General features: G+C 41.3%; 1 protein-coding gene across 1 annotated transcript; it reads left to right on the plus strand.

The window, feature by feature from the left end:
- The first annotated feature begins 1,284 nt into the window (after positions 1 to 1,284).
- On the plus strand, positions 1,285 to 22,040 carry TNFAIP3 (TNF alpha induced protein 3). Its single transcript, XM_044674607.1, has 9 exons — positions 1,285 to 1,615; positions 5,978 to 6,290; positions 11,130 to 11,320; positions 11,907 to 12,054; positions 12,295 to 12,465; positions 13,081 to 13,261; positions 16,035 to 16,942; positions 18,868 to 19,049; positions 20,227 to 22,040. Exons 2-9 carry the CDS (start codon positions 5,993 to 5,995, stop codon positions 20,509 to 20,511), a joined length of 2,364 nt encoding a protein of 787 aa, XP_044530542.1. The 5' UTR covers positions 1,285 to 1,615; positions 5,978 to 5,992; the 3' UTR covers positions 20,512 to 22,040.
- Positions 22,041 to 23,241: the final 1,201 nt, after the last annotated feature.

Here is a 23,241-nt window from a genome sequence, read left to right on the forward strand (position 1 = left end):
CATTAGGATGAAGAAGTCAGTGAAGATGATGATGATGATGATGATGATGATGATGATGATGATGATATATAGTTGAATCTTGCTTCTGGCACAACTCTGACTACTTGACTTTGGGCAAATCACTCAATGCTCCAGACCACTTTTTAAGATTATAATTTGCAGAGAAGGTGCCGACCTGTATGGGCAGAGGGAGTTTCCTCATGTGGCAGTTCCCTATATCAGTCATATCACAGTCCCTGTCTCTATCTCCAATAAATTTATCAGTCACTAGCTGGCAGGGGTTTTTCTAAGGAAGAGGACACAGAGCTACTTAGAGGTCATAAAAGGTTTGAAAGTTTGGGGTATTCTTGCGGGAGGGGGTATGGGGGGAAGGGGAGTTCGCATTGATACAGCTTAATGACCTGGGGCAACAGTGCAGACATAGGAACTGAGGTTCAGTGAAAAGAGGGAGAAAGATGCAATATCTAAGCATGCCCTAATTCCCCATTTTACCCCATAAGGTTGGTCCCCATTCTCTGGCAGGGATGAAATGTGGAAGAATTTCTCAGAATCTCGGACCCGGAATGCGTGGCTACGGGGACTGTTTGCTGAAAAGTCTTGACGAAGGGAAGGGGATATAATCCTCTTCTTTAACCAAACAGTCCCTGATGACTCCTGGACTATTTACTGGTTAAATGCGAGCATCAAGAGCCTTTCCCGACCAAGCATCCCACAGCCTCCCCCAGGGAGACAGTAATTAGCGAGTGAGTGCGTGGGCAGATTCGAGGATTTTCTATCCTCCCACGCACACACTTTTTTTTCTTTTCCAAAGTAGGTGATTTTTATTTTATATCTACACATATATGTATATACATAGCTAGAAAAAAAAGACGGCGAAAAAAAGAACCGTTTTCATTCCCATCACCGCGATTTCCACATGGATATGACGTTGGGCCAGCGCTTCCGAAATGCCCAGGTTGAGTCACGCGGGGACAACCCCGGGTTTGAAGGTTGAGGAATTTCTCATCCTCAGTGGCGGCGGCGGCGGCGGCGGCGGCGACGACGGCGCCTGCGCCAGCTGCAGCTGCAGCAGCCGTAGCAGCAGCAGCGGTTCGGACTCCGACCCTCTGGACACAGACTGGGAGCCCCCTGGTGGCCACCAGCCCGCTACCTAGCTCGCTCAGCTTTGCCTGCCCCGGGCGCCCTTTGCACTCCCTCCCGCCCCTTGCCCGAGTTGCTTTGCTGAGAGCCGCCGCTGGGCGTCACAGTCACATGTCGGAAAGTCCCGGAGTAGAGGGTGGAAATCCCCCGGCTGGTATATTATCCGGGGCTAACAGAAAGGAAAAAAAGAGAACTGCGCAGTCGTCTACTTCAATTGCTAGGATCTAGGAGCTTGCGGGGGTGGAGCAGCTGGGAGAGGTGGCGGGCTGTGAAAGCCATCCATAGGAGCAGTAGCAGCTTCAGCGACTCGGACTAGGGACCGAGGCCGGTAGTCCAGTCAGAACCAGCACTGGACCCTGCATTGCTAGCCAGTGAGCCTCCGGCAGTCCATGGAGCTCCCTGCCGCCTCTGTCCTCACTTCTGCACCCGGCCTTCTTGTGCATTAAGTCGGTACTTCTGCAGTTCGTTTTCAAAGGTAATCTCGAGCTTTATCTCTCTTCCCCACCGGCCACCAAATCTCCCAGTGAGATGGCTGGATGCGGGGCCAACGGTGGGCGTGATTCATTGTTAGCCGTGGCTTTGGCACTGGGTCTGGCCGCACGAGTTTGGCACAGACGTTGACCCCGAGCGTTGTTGCTTGACAGCGAACTGATTGCTTGCAGCTTGTGGGGTTGGGATGAGGAGAGTGAGAGGGAGAGGACAGGGCTGAGAGAGGTTGCCTGAGCTCTCTGCACAGATGGATTACTCCCAACGTCTGCACCTTTAAGTCAAATTAAAGATAATTCAAGGACTTAACTGCAAAGGACAATGTTGATAATAGTTGTTGAACTAAACTGACTTTAAATGCAGTTACAATTTTTCGCTTAAAAATTGCTTTGCCACTTCAAAGCAGAAATTCTGCATTTTCTGCAAAAGGCCACAGAGAATGCCATAGAAGCTGGCATTCTTCTGCTGTGCAAAATATAAAAAATAATGTATTGGAAATGACAGCGAAACTTTACACTGGGATCTCTAGCCACCTCATTTCCCTAGGTTTTGACTGCCAGGTATTTTACGATTGTGTAGCAGACAGGGTTGACTTTTTTTTTTTTAGGCTCCATCTGTGGAAAAGTTCAGGAGATATTTAAATACCTCTGTTCCAGTACCACCCCTCGGTCAGCCAGCTTTGTCAGATTTGGTTGTCCAACATCCTGCCACCTGGCCTCTTCAGGAAAGCTAGGGTATTAAGAATGGAGCTTAGCCCCCCTGGATTGGTTTGAATCCAAATCTCCCTACTTGCAGATCTCTTCTCTTTGTGAAACCTTGTCTGATAAAGTGATTCAAAAGCCCTGTTCTGTGAGAGCAAGTTGTCATCCCATCTGATTTAGGAAAGAGTTATAGTCCTGAAGTCTGAGACCATTTTGCAGTGAAAGATTTAAAAGATACCAATTTAAATCTTTAAAATTGGAAGAAAAGGAAAAGAGTAATTGCCTTTGAAGTAAATTGAGGCATGATTAGGCTCCCATACATTTTTCAATAGGTATTTATTGAACTCATGCTAAGTGTAAGGCATCATGTTGGCTACTATGAAAGATTCAAAAAAGATTAAAACATGGTCTAATCAGTAATTTATATATTCTTCTAGCTTAATATGTTAGACTCTGCTTCCAGAAGTTCTTGGGATGCAATTTTGGGATTTTATGGCTTTGGATTAGTGCTTTCCAAAGATGGAACTAGTTTTTTGTTAAATAAATCATAAATTTCCATGTCCCACACCAAAACACCTGTACAAAATAGAAAGGAAAAAAAAAAGAGAGGAGGCCCCTGGAGAGGAATAACTTCTAAAGAATTTTGTAGTTCTCAAAAACAGTATTTAGGAAAATTTATGTGAAATGAGTCAAAGAAATATTACAAAACATCACTTTTTTTAACACATTTGTAATTTTTTTTCCTATAAAAATATAGCAATCTTTATTTAGAAATGTTTGCTAGGTAGTTGTCCCATGTGTATTGAGCTCCAAGAACTGGAAACTTGGAATGGTGTGTTCTAGTTTGTTTCAGTGGGTAGTTTTGGAGGATGAAGGGCCATAGTGATGATTGAGGTTGCATTATGTTCTTGGAAGGTGATGTTTGAATGGGTTTATATGGATGTATTTTGGCTCTCGCAAATTAAGAAAGACCTAGGAAGATCTCTAGGACTAGAGAAATTAAAAAGAAATCATTCTTCACTTTTTCAGAATGCTTTAAAGACCATTTCATGATAACCCATTTTTAAGTGCTTTAAGATTTACAAAGTACTTTATTTGCTTAGAGCCATTCTATAAAGGAGGTCCTATAAGCATTATTACTCTCCTTTTTAAATGAACCTGAAATCCAAATAGTTCAAGTGACTTACCTTAGGTACAGCTAGAAAGCCAGAATCCAAGTCCAGATGTCCTCTCTACTAAGGACTTAGTGCTACCTAGCTTATTTCCCTCTCAGGTTAATGAGTTTCATAAATACATTTTGAAAGTCCCTTTGCCACCACACTTGCATATATGGTTTTGTGTGCCAGACTTTGGCCTCCTTGTTGCCAAGAGAGAACATCATTTTAATATTTGGCTAAGAGAAGGAAAAATGATTTAAATTGAATGAAAAAATTCCACTGGAGAAAATCACAATTTATAATAGTAATGAAAGACGTGTCAGGGTTCATAGTGATCATCAGGATTTGAAAACATATAGGGTGGCAGCTGTCTGCAATAATGAACAGCTTGTACATTTTGGTAGGCCAAGGTAAGAAGCAAAAAGATCCCAGCCTCCCGAAGATATACTCATATTTGCCTTTGCAGGTAGGCTAGTTTTCAGCATTGAAAGAGTGCAATGAAAAGGATTTCTTGATACATTGCCTGAACCAACCTGTTCTTGCTGCTCATTTTTGAGCAGGTTCAGGAATCAGATAAAGAAAGGGAGATGCTTTGGGACTACCTGGGGAAATACCAGGATAATTAGGAATTGTTTGGGGATTTTTGTCTTTTTTTTTTTTTTTTAAGTGAGGTATAATGATAAGACATGGGGAAAGTGGAAGCAACACAGACACCTGGTACATGTACCACAATGAAAAAGCAAAAGGGTGTCAGCCAGAATTGGCTTGATAGCTAGAACCTCATCTCATCCCAAGTAGCTAGACTCTGCTTGCCTCACCTCTTTTCCATCTTTCTTGTTTTAAATTTTGCATCCCTGCTAGAGATTCTAAAAGTTCTTTCCATTTCCTCTTGAGGGCCCTCATTTTTTTGTACTATTTGGTTAGGCATGAAGGCCCCTGGGAGTGAAGGAGAGAGAGTGACACATAGCCACTAGTTGGTATCTAGAGTACAAGCAGCACATTTTATTGATTTGGAGCTGAGTAATAATTGACCTCCAATTTTAACCGTTACAAGTGCTTAATTTTTATAGACCAATGTGTGACCTGAGGTTCTTCCTAAGGGATCCTGGGGATGTTTTGAAGCATTATTGACTGTTTACTCTGTATATCAGTTTCTAGCATGCTAGAAATTTAATCTCCTAGGAATTGTTGCATTCATTGTACTTATATTCTCCAACATCTAGCATCATGGCCAGAATATAAGTACTTGTTGATTGTTCAGGAAGACAATATGACATATTGGATAAAGTTGCAGGACTGGGGAGTCAGGAAGACCAGAATTCCCTTGCTCTCATACTTCCCAACTGTGCACCCCAGGCAAATCCCTTAACCTTCCCCTTCCTCAGTTTTGTCTTTTATAAAATAGAGGCTAATAATACTACTACTAATAAGAGGATTACTTCACAGGGATATTTCTAAGCTCAAAAGAAATAGTGGATAGAGGTGAGAGAGAGTCTGGCACAGTGGAAAGAAATCTGGTTTTAGATTCAGAGGACCAAGTACAAATCCTGCTTGTGTCAATTTACTACTTATGTGTTTGTAAGCAAGTCACTTAAATTCTCCCAGCCTTGGCTTCCTCATCTGTAAAATTGAGGGAGTTAGATTTACTGGCCTCCTATAAGGTTTGTTGCTACCCAACTGTTAAGTCTATGATCTTGGGGAAAAAAAGTTTGGTTTGTTTTTATTTTTGTTTTTGTTTTAAAGTTTTAAAAAATAAAATATGTGATGGCTTTGACAAGTCATGGGAGAAAATGTCAGGTATTGTTATTGAGAGAAATGGTTTTCATCATTAGTACTCTGATGGCACTGAACCTCAAATTTCTTTCAAAATATTACACTCAGGCCCCAAAAGAAGAGATGATCAATATGTCTGATGCTTAAAGTTCCAGGTTTTTGAGCTTTTATGAAAGCACTGTTTTCACTTTCCATACTAGTAAAGGAATAAAGGGCTTCCTTTCTAAATGCCAACAGCTTAGCGGTGATAGGATCTCTTGGTTGGTCCTTGGGGGTGGCCCTGCTGACAGCCAGTGGCTATACTGAGCCCATAAAGGGGTAATTGATGTTTTATGGTGCACAGTTCTTCGTTGCATCAGTCAGAAGCAACGAGGAGACACATACTGTGTACCTTTGCTCACGGGCGGGATTGGCTCCATGTCAAGCATTACTAAAACATGGGTTATTCCCCTCCTCCTCAGTGCCCACTCTCCGCCTTCCTACTCCCGTATAGGTTAATCTTTAAAAGTGATGTAACTTGCAACAGTCCAGTGTGAGTACAACTTTGGTACCAACGAGCATCCTGGGAATAAAGGTGACAGGGATTCAGATCTTTTGTCTCCGTACCAGGGTAATGCAACATATGAATTCTGCTTTCCTTAGGATAAATGTATCAAAGTAGATATTAAGCCTATCCTAAATGGATTGTTTTTGGTTTTGTTTTGTTTTTTTCCTTCTCAGGTATCATACAGCAATATGGCTGAGCAGCAGGTTCTCCCCCAGGCTTTGTATCTGAGCAACATGCGAAAAGCTGTGAAGATAAGAGAAAGAACCCCCGAAGATATTGTCAAGCCTACCAATGGGATAATTTATCACTTTAAGACCATGCACAGATGCACAGTGGAGATGTTCAGGACTTGTCAGTTTTGTCCTCAGTTCCGGGAGTTTATCCTTCTAGCGTTAATTGACAGAAGCATCCAGACCTCACTAGAAAGTCAGAGAAAGCTCAACTGGTGCCGGGAAGTCAGGAAGCTGGTGGCCCTAAAAACGAATGGTGAGTTTGATGCCCCTTCCACCTCTGAATTTGTCTTGAGACTGGGACTCCCAGTAAAGTATTCCAGTTAAGGTTTTTCTTTTCTTTTGGGGGGGGGATGGAGGTGGTGTGAGGGGAGACACTGACAAGCTGAGTCTCCCACATAAGACTTGTTTTTTTAGTTGCAATAGGTAAACCTTCATCATAATTAAATATAAAATGACTAAGTGTATGATTCAGCTTATATAGAAACCTTTGGAAGGGGTGTTGTCTAGATGCAAGGTGTTTTTGTTTTGTTTTTGTTTTTATAAAGCCAATGTAGAGAGCACTTGAAGGGTTAAGAGAATTGGACTGGGGCACTTAAAGGGGTATGTGACCTTAGGCAAATCCAGCTACCATTTTTTTTAATTCATTCAGTTTGCCACTAAGAAATGCTCATCATGGCCTTAGTAAACAGAGTTTTAAAGAGCCTAAACTTCTTCAAAGAAAGACCCACTATTTACACGAAGTATTTATTTCAGCTGTACTTTGGAGCATAGGGAATATTAAATATAAATGTGGAAGGTTCATGGTCGTTAGCATTTTGCCAGCTTTCTCCCTAAGCTCCACTTCAGTAGCCTCTAAAGTCAAGAGCTTGATCTTTTCTATGTCATAGACCCCTTTGGCAGTCTGGTGAAATCCATAGACCTCTTCTCAGATGTTTTTAAATGCAAAAATATAAATCAAAAGTTAGTGAAAATAAAGATATTTTTCCCCTACCCAAGTTCATGAACCCTCTGAAATTTCTCTACATACCCTTGATCTTGTGAAATCCAGGTAAAGATATAGCTATCTCTTCCTGCTTAAAATCTATAATCTAATGATTCCTTATTCTTCCTTTAAGAAATAATAGAAACATACCATATTCTCCCCATCCTGGAGCTGTTTTCCATTGGTTGTTGCTTGTGATCTTTACCTGTTGATTTTTCTTCCTGGCTTACTTGATTTCCACCCCCTCCCCAAAACTTTGCAGGCAGACAGCTTGAAAGAATTGCATGATTCTTGCTAAAAATCACAACAGGTTCACAATTTGTTTTGTTACTTAGTTTGAAGTTATTTCTAGGGAATTTTTATCATTTCCCTGGATACAGTTTGGTTGGTTACTGTGGATGTTGACATTGCAGGCAATGGATGTGTAAGATTCTTATTCCTGAGTAAGAAGCTGGAAGCACAGTATTTCCTCTCATCAGTAATATTGCTAAAATTAGCATAATTTGATTGATAAGAATAGAGGACTTTGATGTTTATGCACATTCTAAAAAGGCAATTATCCAGAAATTAAACCGCATCAATGCTTTGCATCTTCCTTGATTAGGGATATTCTATGCTTAAAGACCTTTTATCCATAGACCTCTTCTCAGATGTTTTTAAATGCAAAAATATAAATCAAAAGTTAGTGAAAATAAAGATATTTTTCCCCTACCCAAGTTCATGAACCCTTTGAAATTTCTCTACATACCCTTGATCTTGTGAAATCCAGGTTAAGATATAGCTATCTCTTCCTGCTTAAAATCTATAATCTAATGATTCCTTACTCTTCCTTTAAGAAATAATAGAAACATACCATATCAACAACAATGAGAATAGCTGAAATTTATATAGTGTAATAAGGTTTGCAACTCTCCCTCCCACCCAGCCATTTTTTTTAAAGCATACATTATCTCATTTGATCCTTGCAACCCTTTAGAGATAGATGCTGTTGATATTCCCATTTTACAGAAGAAACTGAAATTCAGGTTCAGTGACATCCATCTTTACATAGGGACCAGTGGCAGGATTTGAACCTAGGTCTTATCTCACTCCAAGACCATTTCTCTTTCCACTCTACACAGGTGATAATGCATCAGTTGTTGTCAAAGGGGAGCTGGACTGATAGTCTACACTGCTCCTAACCCAGAATGGGTCCTTCTGTAGATACAAAGAGTTTTCAGCGGTGGTGTTGAGTAGAGATCTGGCCAGGCTGCGGTATCTCCTGGGAAGTGGTTTTCCTTGCCTCCTCATTCATTATTGGGAGGGATGGAGTCATAGGAAAGGGTGGGGATTGAGGAAGGGGCGTGGCCTTGCAGAATTCGGAATTTGTGAAACCCCAAACAACTATAGCTGAGTACTTTGCACGGGGTAGGTAATCAGCAAGTATTTGTGAATTAACTCAGATTTATTGGTTGTAAATGCTTCATTTTCTTGAGGAAAAAATGCATAGGAAATGTTTGTTGTTAATTAAAGTATTCTTATAAACCTGCATTTACTTTTTTTTTTAATACTAAGTATTGATTCCAAGGCAGAAAAGCAGTAAGGGCTAGGCCACGGAGATTAAATGACTTCCCAGCTAGGAAGTGTCAGAGGTCAAATTTGAACCTAGGACCTCCCATTCTTTAAGTCTGGCTCTCAATTCACCCAGCTGCCCCCTTTGCATTTATTTTAGAAAGAGATACAAACATACCTCTTCATAGGAATTTGGGCGGCATTTTTGAGACAAAGAGTTTTTAGGCTTTTTCTTAAGGTTATAGTTGCTTGTTCTTCTCCTCTCTTCCCCTCTCTCCCACAATTAAAAATATAAGATCAGAAAAGGGAAGAGGTATTCAGAAAGAAAAAAAAAAAGAACAAGCACCATTTCTTCTAGGATTTTTATTAATGCAGTTTTATGTTTGGTTTTTTTTTTTTTTTTTTTTTTTTACCTTCACCTTAGGACAGATTCTATAAAAGCACTAGATTGTTTGGAAGCAGGGGGAAAGAGATGGTCGGTAATTCACAATGTTTGCATTTGAGGATATGAGACTACAGTGAATGAGGAAGGGAGTAGGTGGTATAAAATTGAAACTTCATGAGAAAAATTCCAGCATCTATTGGCTGCTGCGATTTCACTTGTATAATGAATAGGCCTATTCCAGCTCACTCTAACCACACCCACTTGGAAAGTCCAGTATGCGCTTCACAGTTTAAATGTCTACACACCAGAACAAAAAGTACAATAGTTGTTGCTCAATTGCTAGTCAAATAGCTTGGCACTGGGGAATTCCAAGTGTTACTGAGGGAATTTTGTACTGGTGAGTCTCAATAAAGAACTGAAAGTAAGAACAAGGAAAAAAAAAAGCCTTATCTTTGCTCTAGATTTTGCAAAGGGGAAATTTCAACAGAATAATTGCCACACTTCTGGCCTAGACACAAGACTTAAGCGATCCTTTTCCGTTTATTTGTCTGGATGTTTGTTTAGCCAGCCTTTCTGTTCAATTTTCCTGATTCAAAACAAAACACAAACAAATAAATGAATGGAAAGAATGTTAGTTTGAGGTATAGCTAAGTATTTTGAGGAACTTGATCAGGATGCAAATATTATGAGACTTCAAAATTATTGGCCTGGTCCCATCAGAAAACAGTTCATCTTATTTTTAAGCAACCATAGGCTTCTCAAATAATTAAGGATTGTGTGTGTGTGTGTGTGTGTGTGTGTGTGTGTGTGTGTGTGTGAGATTGTCTCAATTCAGTTCAACAAATTAAACATGTATTCTATGCAAAGCACTGTGCAGTTTTATGAGTTTCTTGGAAGCATATCTGTTGCTTGAGAATTTGAGAAAATACAAGATCCATATGGAGTTTATGCATTTTAAAATTTTGAATAGTTCTTAAATAATGCATTTTAAAAATAGTTATAGGGGGCAGCTAGGTGACTTAGTGGATTGAGAGTCAGGCCCAGAGGCAGGAGATCCTGGGTTCAAATCTGGCCTCAGATACTTCCTAGCTATGTGAACTTGGGGAAGTCACTTAGCCCCCATGGCCTAGCTCTTACCACTCTTCTGCCTTAGAACCAATATCCAGTATTGATTCTAAGACAGAAGGTAAGGGTTTAAAAAATAAAAATAATTATACTATATATAATAAACTATATTATATATTATATGACATATAATATATAATTATGTTTTCCAATATGTTTTGAATGATAATACATGTATAACCCAGATTGAATTGCTTGTCAGCTTCAGGAGGGGGAAGGGAAGAAAGGAGGGAGACAACAAGAATCATATAAATTTGGAAAACTTATGTGGAAATTTGTTATTAAAATAAAATAAAGATAAACATTACAGGGGGAAAAGGAGAAAGAAGTGCCTTCTGGGGCAGCTAGGTGACTCAGTGGTTTGAGAATCAGATCCAGAAATGGGAGTTCAGATCTGGCCTCAGACACTTCCTAGCTGTGTGATCCTAGGCAAGTCACTGAACTCCCACTGCCCACCCCTTCCTGCTCTTCTGCCTTGGACTCAGTACATGAGATGGAGGGGTTTTAGAAAAAAAGAAGTAGTGCCTTCAACACTCGAACCCTAATTGCCGGGGTCCCTGGCTGCTTGACCCGAGGGATTTTCAAACCCTCATTTCCATGACACGTTATGATTTTTAATGAGGACTTGGCCATTTTAATAAGCACTTTACTATTGCTGACAAGCCGAGCGCCACGCCACATTCCTGTGGGACAGCCTTGTCTTGTCAGCCCTGCATTACGAATGAGAGGAAACTCCCAGCACCAAGGGTAAAGTGTATAGCCAAGTCACTTCAGCATGAGTCACTAGCAGTCCCAGTCCCATGCCTGGTAAGAAAAGCCAGAGCTGCTTCCTGATATTTGCAAGTTGACTCTCTGTCTTTTTCCTTGGAATTCTCTAGCCCTGGTATCTGTTCCAGGGATGGAGGAACGTGAAGGCTAAAAGGGGCCAAAGAACGCAACTTAGGGATGGTCTCGAGAAGCCCTCCCGCCTCCAAGCCACTTAGCTGCTTTCCGTGGGGAACATTATCCAGGAAGGGCTGTAACTAACCCGTCTGTGCTTTTTCCCCCAGGGGATGGGAACTGCCTCATGCATGCTACATCACAGTACATGTGGGGTGTCCAAGATACTGACTTGGTCCTGAGGAAGGCGCTGTACAGCACTCTGAAGGAGACCGACATCCGTAACTTCAAATTCCGTTGGCAGCTGGAGTCTCTGAAATCCCAAGAATTTGTGGAAACGGGTCTCCGTTATGACACCAGGGTAAGAAGATTCTTACTTCGGGGGGAAATTCCAAGCAGATAATTCTCTCTGCGTGTTTGAGGGAAGGGAAGGCAGGCCAGGGCACAGCTGTCCCAAATGACCTTGTGGTGGCCAAATTCCTGTTGAGGATCTCTCTTAAGAGAGAAGAATCTCCTGGGATGGCCAGGAGCTTCTCTTGATTTTCATTCATCACAGCCCTTGCATGCATTATTGAGCCAGTGAGTCAGATTCAGGCACGTATGTATAATCTAACCCATCTCTCTCCAAGTCACGAGGATGGAATTTTTGTGGACAATCTGAATGAAAATCTTTAATTTTATGTCACTTCAAGGATGTTTAGGCATATGTTCCCAGCTTCCCCTGCAGCTCCACAAGTGGCTCCAGTTTTGAGTTTGCATTATAATGGGAAAAAGTCACAAATAAAGTAAAATGGGAGTGGAGTAAAGACTATTAGGTTATTTAAATGATTTTATAGAAAAGAGAGAAAATAAAGCTGAGTAGTACAAATGAATAGCCATGGATTGGGGTGAGGAAGAGGGGAAAGAAAAATGAATTATTTTACATTATCTTTTTATTTTTTCCTTAGAATTGGAATGAAGAGTGGGATAATCTTATCAAAATGGCATCACCAGATACATCAATGGCCCGGGGCGGCCTTCAGTATAATTCACTTGAAGAAATCCACATATTTGTTCTTTCCAATATCCTCAGAAGGCCAATTATTGTTATTTCAGGTGAGAGTCATATGATTTCAGCCGAGGTGATTCAATTGATGTAAATTTTCATCAGTGTCCATTGAAGCGCTTCTCCACTTTAAAGTTTTCATCTCTAGAATGCAGTCTAAAATTTCACTGTGTGTCTCATGATTGGAAAAAAAGCCATATTGACCTAGTGCAATTTCAGCGAATAGTTGAAAGGAACTTTGTGGATAACTCTCAATGACTTTTTTTTTTCCCCTCTCTTTCCCTACACAGACAAAATGCTGAGAAGCTTGGAATCTGGTTCTAATTTTGCTCCTTTGAAAGTTGGTGGAATTTATTTACCTCTCCATTGGCCTGCTCAGGAATGTTATAAATATCCCATCGTCCTTGGCTATGACAGCCAGCACTTTGCACCGCTTGTTACTCTGAAGGACAGTGGACCTGGTAGGAAAATGAAGTTACACTTTGTTTATTTTAAATGTTGTTAATTGTCCCTATTCCTCTTTAGAGCCTGTTGCATTCTTGATTTAAGTAAAATTACTGCCCTTCACAAAGTTTGTGCATCACCCCATTATTAGATAAAATGTAATGCTTCCTTTACCTAAAACCAGGGAACTATTTCTATATGGAAACTGGAAGATCTCTTTAAATTATACTTATTTAGTACTCTGGTTGAGTGCTGGCTATGAACATAATGGAAGAGGAATTATGGTCCTTTTTGCCACTTAATTGATGATTTAGTTATTAGGCAACACTCTTGTGGAACTCACCATTTATTTATGTTATCATTCCTACTTATAGTTTCATATATCAAAAGCTATCAGTAGTCATCTAATCCAATCCTTTCACCTTGCATTTGAAGAAATTGAGACTTGGAAAATTAAGTGACTTGCCTAAGATGGCAGAATAAGTAGCAAGGTCAGGAGTTGAAAACAGATCCTCTGAGCTCTGAATCCAGTACTCTTTTCTAGTGTATTCAAAAATGTAGTCAGCACATTTAGGATTTGTGCACCACCAAGTTTAGTAGAGTAAAATGTCCACCTGTCATTTTCTCCTCAGAAATCAGAGCTGTTCCACTTGTTAACAGAGAACGAGGAAGATTTGAGGACTTGAAGGTTCATTTTCTAACAGAGCCAGAAACAGAGATGAAGGAGAAGCTACTGAAAGAATACTTGACAGTGGTAGAAATCCCTGTGCAAGGCTGGGACCATGGGACAACTCATTTAATCAATGCTTCAAAGTAAGTGACTTCCTGTTGGCTGGTTTATTTAACATTTTTATGCTTTATACTAAGAAAATATTCAAACAACTCCCACCTAAAGCTGAACCGTAGCTTTATTGGATTCTCCTTCCCTCCATGGAGAAATAAAATGAGAACTGAACCACAGCATTTTTTTGGAGGCATACTTGAATTAGGAATGTCATATGAATGATTATTTTTTCCCAAGTCCTTATGCCTATCTTAGTAAAAACTCTAAGAAGGGTAATAGGTGAGCCAGATTAGGTGATTTATCCAGGGTCACACAGGTAGATTTGAGGCCAGATTTGATCCCAGGCCTTTTCACTGCTCCCATCTGATTGATTCTTTTTTTTTTTTTTTAAACTCTTATCTTCTGTCTTAAAATCTATACTAAAGTATCAGTTCCAAGACAGAAGAGTCTTGCCAAGGGTGATACAGCTAGGAAGTGTCTGAGGTAACATTTAAGCCCAGGACCTCCCACCTCCAAGCCTGGCAGTGTATCCACTAAGCCACCTCGATACTCATATATAATTGAATCTTCAGCTTAGATTCAGCCAATGCAAATCATTTTCAAAAAACCAGTTTGAACAAGAAAAGGGCCAGTTTGAACAAGAAAAGTATTTCCTACTTTGATGAACTTTATACATATTCTTCAAAATTATAGAAATTCCTGGGAAAATAGCTTCTAATAAAGTGGGTAGACAAAGGACAATTACAACCCACGTTTTATTTTATCAACCGACAAATATTTGTTTTCTCCCTCTGGCCCTCCCCTACTTGCAGTAAAGAGGGGAAATAAAACCTTTTGAGAAATATTTATAGTCAAGCAAAATGATTCCCATAATAGCTCTGTCCAAAAATGTATATCTTGAATCAGATGTGTATCGATATGTCAAATTAAAGTATCAAAAATGTAACAAGAATATTGAATCCATCTCCTTTTAGGAGGTGGCTAGTAGAAGGGTCCATCATTGGTCCTGTGGAACTGTAGTTGGTTTCTGTAGCGCAGTGGTTCCCAAAATTTTTTGGCCTATCGCCCCCTTTCCAGAAAAAAATCTTAGCCCCCTGGAAATAAATTTTTTAAAAATTTTAATAGCAATTAATAGGAAAGATAAATGCACCTGTGACTATCACCGCCTCCCTGGATCGCTGCAGCACCCACCAGGGGGCGGTGGCGCCCACTTTGCGAATCCCTGCTATAGAGAATCAGAGTTCTTAGATCTTTCAAAGTTGTTTGACTTCACAATTATACAACCCACCTTTCTTGCGCTTGGTTTGGTTCTTTGAGAAAGAGACTGAGACACTTCCTTCTCTTCTCTTCTGTCATCATCTCTTGAATAATGGCAGAAACGAAGGTTCACAAGGCCCTGGTGGGAGACCTTGTGGGCAATTTTTGATAGCATCGGAATGATTGCCACTAGATTAAAGAGGTGCTTGAGAGCCCCCAAGAGTGTATTATACATGTGGTTGAGATTTTACATAGGAATTCTGTCCTTTCTGGCCTCTTTCTCTTGGAATCTTTAGCTTCCTTTGAGGTTCATTTCCAATTCTAGGTCTAACAGGAGACCTTTCCTGTCCCAAAGTTAGCAGTTGTCTACTTGCTCCTCAAAATTACTTTTATGTTGGGTTCGGCAGGAGAACAGAAGCAAAATCTCCTTTATTTTGTTTTCCCAGCACCCTGATTGGTGCCTGGTCTGTAGAAAACATTTAATAAATATTTGTCAAATTCAGTTGATTTGAAGGTAAAGAAAACTCTGCTTCTCCCTGAAGATTTTAGCTATAAATAGGAGATGGCAGTGAGAGTGGATGAAGGAAACAGTGTTCCAGTATTAAGAAATTTAACAAATTGGAGCAAACCTCTGAATTAGAGGGGTAAAGAAGCAAAAAGAGAAAGTCTGAGAACTATGCCTATTTATTAGTGACCACCATAGAAAGTTAATACAAATAGAAGCACAGGCATCTGAAATCTTAGGGTAATTTTTAATTTTAGAAAAACTAGGATCAAAATTTTGACCATGGGCTAGTTGTTATCTCAGCAGCATTTTGATATATGGGAAATTGGGACTGGGGGTGGGTGGGAGTTAACGCTCAAGTAACTAAGAATAACCTTCCTCCTCCCAATCCTCCAGCACTCCAGGGTAATGAAGGTATTTAGTACAAAAAGACTAGATGGTAGCAGTTTTTAGATGTTGCATTCTTTTAAACAAACCTAATTTGACAGTGAAAATATCATAAAATCATCAATTTAGAGCTTGGAGAGGTTCTTGAGTCCAACCCCATTTTACAAATGAACAAACCAAAGTCCCTGAAAAATAAAGTGACTTGCCAAGTGGCAGGGCTGTGATAATGATACTTTTATTTTAAATTTTTATTTTGAATATTTTCCCCTAGTTACATATTTCATGTTCTTTCCCTCTTCCCCAAACCCCTCTAATCCCCCTTAGCTGATGCACACTTCCACTGGGTTTTACATGTATCATTGGTCAAGGCCTAATTCCATGTCATTGATAGTTGGACTAGAGTTGTGCTCATGATATTTTGCATAATCAAAGGAGAGCTTCTGCCAAGAAAGCTCTTCGTGTGTTTAACATAGCCTCTGGTACACTCGCCATTGAACTGATGGGGGGACCAGGGAATTTTGGACATGAAGGTCCTTTAATATAAGGTTCAGTTTCACCGGGCTGTATCATGCTTATTCTGCCAAATTTCCTGTCTCGATTCTTGCCCTGCAGGTCAGTGTTGTAAATGCTGTCCTACTTTTCTTGGTCTGTAGGTTGGATGAAGCGAACTTGCCCAAAGAAATAAATCTGGTAGAAGACTACTTTGAGCTCGTCCAGCACGAGTACAAGAAGTGGCAGGAGAACAATGAGCTGAATCTTGGAGAGGCTTGTGTTAGGAATGGGCTGGAACCCCACCTGCCCCAGCTTTCCCTCATGGAAGTCAAATGTGAAACCCCGAACTGTCCTTTCTTCATGTCCGTGAACACACAGCCTTTTTGCCACGAGTGTTTTGAGAGGCGACAAAATACACAAAACAAACCAAAGAAGCAGAACTCTAAGCCAGGCGTGGAGAAACTCACAGGCGTGGGCCTGGGCACCTCTCAGGGCGAAGCTCGCGAGCCGGCCGGGTGGAAGCCTGAGGAATCCGCGGCGATGGGGCCTCACTCGGCACCCCCAACCGCCCCCAGCCTCTTTCTGTTCAGCGAAACGACGGCCATGAAGTGCAAAAGCCCCGGCTGCCCCTTCACCCTGAACGTGCAGCACAACGGCTTCTGTGAGCGCTGCCATCACACCCGACGGCTCGGTCCGGGCTGCGACCCGGCCGGCCACCGGCACTTGGACGCCGGGAAGTGCCAGGCGTGTCTCCAGGATGTCACCAGGACCTTTAATGGCATTTGTAGCACCTGCTTCAAAAGGACTACGGAGGCTCCCTCTGGCACGAGCTCCGGGTTCCCTCCTTCCTGCCATCAGAGATCCTTCTCTGATCCCTCCCAGCTGAGCCAGAGTATCCTTCAGCATCCTTACCGCAGAACTGGCCACGAGGCTTCTTCCCAGGCCGGACGGAATCCAGAGACCAGGACCGGGACGAGTAAATGTCGAAAAGCTGGATGTAAATTCTTTGGGACGCCGGAAAACCGAGGTTTCTGTACTCTGTGCTTCATTGAATACTGGGAAAATAACCGTAAGTGCATCCCCAATACGATTTAAAAAAAAAACAAAACTGATATTTGTCCAGGGATTTAAGGTTTACAAAAGGGCAGCTAAGTGGCTCTGTGGATAGAAAGCCAACCTGGAATCAGGGAGACTTGAATTCAAATCCAGCCTCATACCCTTACTAGCTTTGTGACTCTGGACAAGTCATTTAACCATTTGCCTCAGTTTCTTCATATATGGAATGAGCTAAAGAAGGAAATGGCAAACCATTCTAGTACCTTTGCCAAGAAAACCCCAATCCAGGTCACAAAAGAATTGGACATGACTGAAATGGATGAACCACAACTAATGAAGGCTTGTGGAGTGGTTTATACATAGCAAATGACAGAGATAACCTGTGGTTCAGTCATTTTTCAGTCACGTCCAACTCTTCATGATCCTAACTGAGGATTTCTTCACAAAGACATGGCAGTAGTTTGCCATTTCCTTCTGCTCATGTCTCTCTGAGCCATTGTGGCTTTGCCATAATATTATAACCTGAAGAAAGGGATACCTTCTAGGTGACATAGCAGGATACGAGATGACCTGTTAAATATTGTTTTGGCTGAACTCAAGGAAGCTGTGGAGGTAGAACAGAAAACTGGTATTCCCTGATCCTAAATATAAAGTGGGAAATGAGTTTGCAGTAAGTCACATGAATCCCACTCAAGTGAAAGCGATTCTGATTCTCATGAAAATGATTCCTTCGAGAAATAGTGGTTCCACATTTCTTACTGTGGCCCCTATATTACAACAGCATGGTACGCTTTATTGCCGTTAGGGAGAAACGTGTACGTGTCTGCAGGTAAAGGACATGAGCAGAGGATGAGGGGTTTACCAAATCCAAAACACTACAGAAATGAGAGAATGAGAATGAAAACACATTTATGTGGTAGAGAATATCATCTGTCTTTCTCTTTGGGGAATTCTCCTGTCTTAATGATTTCCCAAAAGTAAACCTTGATAAAACTTCTTCTGGAAGAGAAATAAGAGAAGAGAAAGGGACCAATCAAAATGGAAACTTGAAGGCAGGACCTGGGGTTTTCATTTGTTTTGCCTTTGAATTCCCCAGAACCCAGCACTATGCCTTGCTCATAGCAATAAATACTTAGTAGAAGGCAGCTAGTGGCTCAGTGGATAGAGAGCCAGACTTGGAATGGGTAGGACCCGGAATCAAATCTGTGTGATCCTAAACAAGTCACTTAACCCCAACTGTCTAGCCCTTACCCACTCTTTGCCTTAGAAAAGATACTTAGTATTGGTTCTAAGACAGAAGGTAAGGGTTTAAAGAAATTTAAATAAATAAATACTTAGTAAATTAGATTGGATTAGGGGAGGAGATTTGCTTCCTTTGTAGAGGCTTGCCCTGCTGGCCATATTCAATGTACATAACACTTTTTGAATTGTGAAAAGCCTTTAATACTGAGGTTGACTAACTACAGCCAGTCCTCCTGTTTTGGTAGAGCCTGGCAGCTAAGAATGATTTTTACATTTTTAAATAAAGTTTTATTGTATTTTAAATGTAACCATTATTAGCTTGCAGGCTGTATAGAAACAGATGGCGTAGGGATTTGTCTCCCCACCCCCTTCTGGTGCCCAATCATTTTTGAATGTCTGAAGGACATGCAGAAATATTCAAGCAACTGTCACTTTTTCAGAGATTGTTTTATTTAGAAAACTCTCTGTAATTTATCAGAAATTAGGGATTCATTTATGAAAACAAGGATCTTCCAGTAATAGCGTTTGCCCTTTTTGGGGGGGAAGAGAAGGGTGCTGTCAAATTACAAGATGCCTGTTCTCCATTTTTATTCTTTTTGAGTTTCCACTCTGCACTTGGAGTTGATTTCGTTGTAAGCTTTATAATCTTCATGACTGCTTGGAAATCTATACTGAATGACATAAATTTCATTCTAGGTGACCCCCCTGCTTCTGGTCAGACTGATCCCGCAGCCTCCAGATTCCAGAATATCATCCCCTGCCTAGGGAGAGAATGTGGCACACTTGGAAGTACCTTGTTTGAGGGATACTGTCAGAAATGTTTCATCGAAGCCCAGAACCAGAGATTTCATGAAGCAAAAAGGACTGAAGAACAGCTGGTGAGACAATCAGAGGTACCTAAGAGTTGGCAGCCAGCCCTACCTGCCCACAGATGTAGAAGGGGGTTCTTAAGACCAGCAGAGCGATGTTATTTCTTTCCACAGTAACAGGGAGATCTTTCCTGTGTGTCCTAAAAAAATATACCCCAAACCTTTCAGAGAATTAAATCCCTTCCCTGCAAATCAGTCTCAACAATCACCCCAGCATCAGCTTCCCAATTTAGGCAGTACTGAAACAGTAAGTCAGGACAAATACTGCTCCTCGCTGGAGTTTGCATTCGCAGTCCTTTTCAAATGAGTAAAGGAAAAATAAAAATAAAAATTATATTTTTAATATGTTTAATACATTTTCTTTTTTTTTCTTTTTTTAAATTTTAAATTTTGTTTAATTTGCAGCTTCTCAAACATACAATATGATGTTTCAGAATAATTCCACTTTGAATATATGTAGATTAGGGCAGATCCCTAGTCAGTAGTTATTCTCGATAATTGCCCATGTTATCGCTGGAAGATAATATCAGACATCCTAATTAGAATGGCAAGGGAAAAAGGCCCTGATTGTAAATTGGCTTTCAAAGTTGTAGGGAAGGCACTTGTGAGGAAAAAAAAAATAGGTTTATTAATCTGAGGTCTAAAGCTCAGGTTTTTCTGTAACCCACAATTACTGAGGCGAATGAGGTAGTTAAGTGGCCCTGCTATGTATTGGTCTTTCTGTGAATGACAAAGAGAGAGATGACAGTATAGTAAAGCTATGTAAAGCAATAGTAAACTTTTTTCTCTTACTCTTATCCCCAAAGTTGGCAAGATCTGTGTGTTACAAATTTGAGGAAACCAACCCACCTCAGAGAAGCCTCTTTTGTTTTTTTCCTAGTCCTGAAAATGCTGGAGAGGGAATGTTACCCTTTCTCCCTTTTAAAGACCTTGGCAGGAAAATCAGCCCATGAGTATTTTTTCTATGGGGTCCTGGGAAAGAAAAAATAAGGGAATGTTACCCATTCCCCTTTTAAAGACCTTGACAGGAAAATCAGCCCATGAGTATTTTTTTCCATGGGGTCCTGGGAAAGAAAAATAATAGTGATCATCAATTCAGGATCCCCCCAAGAAAAACATCAAATTAATTCTTTGTTCCTTTCTTGGGCTCTAAAAACTGACCATCCCTTTGAATTCCTCCATTCAGAGATCCAGCCAGTGCCGAGATGTTCAGCGAGCAACCCAGAGCTCTCAGAGAAAAAAATGTGCCAAGGCGACATGTAAGAACTTTGTGGCTCACAGAGGGGACGAGCTGTGTCCGGAGTGCCAGAGGCACAGCCAGCGACTAGGCCCTGGGGTCCAGAGAGGGGAGCCCGTGACGGAAGAGCTGCCCAAGCAACGGTGCCGAGCCCCAGCCTGCGATCACTTTGGCAATGCCAAGTGTAATGGGTACTGCAACGAATGCTACCAGTTCAAACAGCTGTACGGCTAATCAGAAACAGCCAGACCATCTCCCAAACATAAAATAGCATTTTTTAAAAAAATTTTTGGCCAAAATGGTGCTATCCTGTGAACACTCGGGTGTCTCACTTAAGGGCTAGCCCCGGGAATCAGGTACGCCATGGAGGTTTTAGCATAGGAGAGTAAGCTGTTCACCAGAGTCCTAGCAGCAGACTTAGTCCCCTGAGGAGCTGTGGGGTCCTGGGGCTCCCCCAGAAAATCTGACCTCTTGCTCTAGGGTAAAAAGTCTTGAGTGCGGTGGTTGATGATTTCTGGGGTCACCTCAAGGCCACTCCCCCTCCGGGAGTTCATACCGTCGTTTCCATGTTCTGTGACCCGGGTCATGGAGGAACTCGCGATGTCCACCGTCCCTGGACACAGCGCTTTTCGTGCTGGGCGTGAATACCTCTCTTTCACCTGGCGAGCCCCGTCCGGCATCACGGGGCCAAGATGGACATGGAAGGCATGCAGATTGCTGAACCTCGTGTTGCCGTAGCCCCCTCCGGCTCAGCATATGTCCTGGATACGGACCTGGATTCTCTAAGCCAAAAAAACAACCTTCTAGGGGATGTTCAAGCAAGCTCAGGGAAAACCTTCTAAAAGGAGAGGCAGAGGCAGGAGCCGGACAGTGTTCTTTCCCCGCGTCCGCCTGCTCCCTTTCCCGCGGGACACGACAAAAGCGGACCTGTCCGTGGGTCGGGCAGTCAGTCGGTAGCTGCTGAATCTTAAGGGACAAGGAGAAATCAGCACTTCATCAAGAAAAAACACACGCTGCTCTTTTTTTCCTCAATATGCACCTTTTTAAAGACAAAACATTTACCGCAGATGACTGGCTTTCTCTGTCCTCACCCTCAAAGCAACGGGCACGATCTGAGAGGGGAACGCCGGCGGTGTACATATATAATTTGACTTTGGACCATAGTTCTAGATCCGGAGGAGATCGCAGGGGTAATCTAGGCCAACCCTTTCGTTTTACACTTGGGGAAGGAAACAGAAACCGGAGAAGCAAAATCACTTGTTCGAGGTCACACAGGTGGAAGGCGTAAGAGATAGGATTTGGACCTACGTCCTCCAATTCCAGATCTAGTCGTGTGTCCTTATATTATATATGAGGGATTATTTTATAATTGGATGACATATTGCCCTAGCTATAGAATAGGAAAAGTATATAATAACCTATTTTTTTGGTTGTTGTTTGGGCACAACGTGCACAGCTTGTAAAAAATCAGACTTGCTGCCTTTTTTTCAAAGGGGTAAAAATTAAAGTTATTCTTTATAATTGTTTAAATATTTTCATGAGATCTACCTTATTTATTTTATTATAAACTTCTTGGTTATTTAAGTGTACATTTCTTCTACTATTTGTAAAATAGAATTTCTTGTTGAATTGATACATTCACTGCATCTCACATTGTAGAATTTGGACTCTTCTTGATTACTGTGAGAATTTCTGTTTCCTAAAAAACACTTTGCTTCCCTCCTGACAGAAAAGGGAAGGAATAAAAAGTAAATTAATTCAGACTTGACTGTGATTCTTTTTTTTTTTCCATCTTAGAATTAGTACTGTATATTGAGTGATAAGGGCCAGGCAATGGGGGTTAAGTGACGTGCCCAGGGTCACACAGCTAGGAAGTGTTTGAGGTCACATTTGAACCCAGGATCTCCCATCTGACTCCAGGTATGACTCTCAATCCACTGAGCCACTCAGCTTCTCCTTTGACTGTAATTCTTCTGGGAAAACTTCCGAAGCCTCTTTTCTCCAGCAGCAGTAAGAAGAAATTTGCTTATGGTCTGTAGGAGAGGGTCAAAGAACCTGTCAGGAATTGGGCAGCTTATTGTCGGGGGCCTTTACTGACCGTTTCTTTGCTGCTGCTTATTGGTAGATTAGATAGAGAGGCCTCATAACCAGGGGTGGGAACATACATAGATCAGATATGAAGCCATCAAACTTCCCAGGGAACCAGGAGAAAAAGGACATTTATTTTTTTTTCTTTTTAATTAAACCCTTACCTTCTGTGTTGGAGCCAATACTGTGTGTTGGCTCCAAGGCAGAAGAGTGGTAAGGGTAGGCAATGGGGGTCAAGTGACTTGCCCAGGGTCACACAGCTGGGAAGAGTCTGAGGCCAGATTTGAACCTAGGACCTCCTGTCTCTAGGCCTGGCTCTCAATCCACTGAACTACCCAGTTGCCCCCCAAAGGGGACGTTTCTAAATCCCACTTGTGTCAATGCCATTTTCTAGCACTGTTGTTTCACAATCGTATCTGCTCCCAAAAGGGGAAATGAAATTTCCCTAGTGCTAAAAGGTTGCCATAGAATTCCAGGCTGGAAACATATGGGCTGACCGCACCATCCTCAAGCCTTATCTATAAAGAGGTATCAATATACTTTTCCTTTCTTGAGTAATTGGCAAGGCTAGAAACTTTTTTGCCCTTCCCATTTTTTTTTCTGTTTTCTTTCCAAAGAAACAAAATTTAACACGTAATAACAATATTCCAGCATTTCAGTCAGTTCATTTAAACTCATGCTTTATTATTATTTTTCATTCGTAAAGCTTTTAATTATTTATATCAAAAAAAGTTCAAATATTTATGTATGACTATGGACAAGATGTAGAATTTGCACAGTTAGGTTTTACAATTGGATGATAATTCAGCTTTCCCTCCCAATTTCTTCATCTTTTAAGTAAATGTCACTTTTCAGAAAAGTCAGCATTTAAGAAGA

The sequence above is a fragment of the Gracilinanus agilis genome, chromosome 4 (assembly GCF_016433145.1).
Source record: "Gracilinanus agilis isolate LMUSP501 chromosome 4, AgileGrace, whole genome shotgun sequence".
Taxonomy (NCBI): domain Eukaryota; kingdom Metazoa; phylum Chordata; class Mammalia; order Didelphimorphia; family Didelphidae; genus Gracilinanus; species Gracilinanus agilis.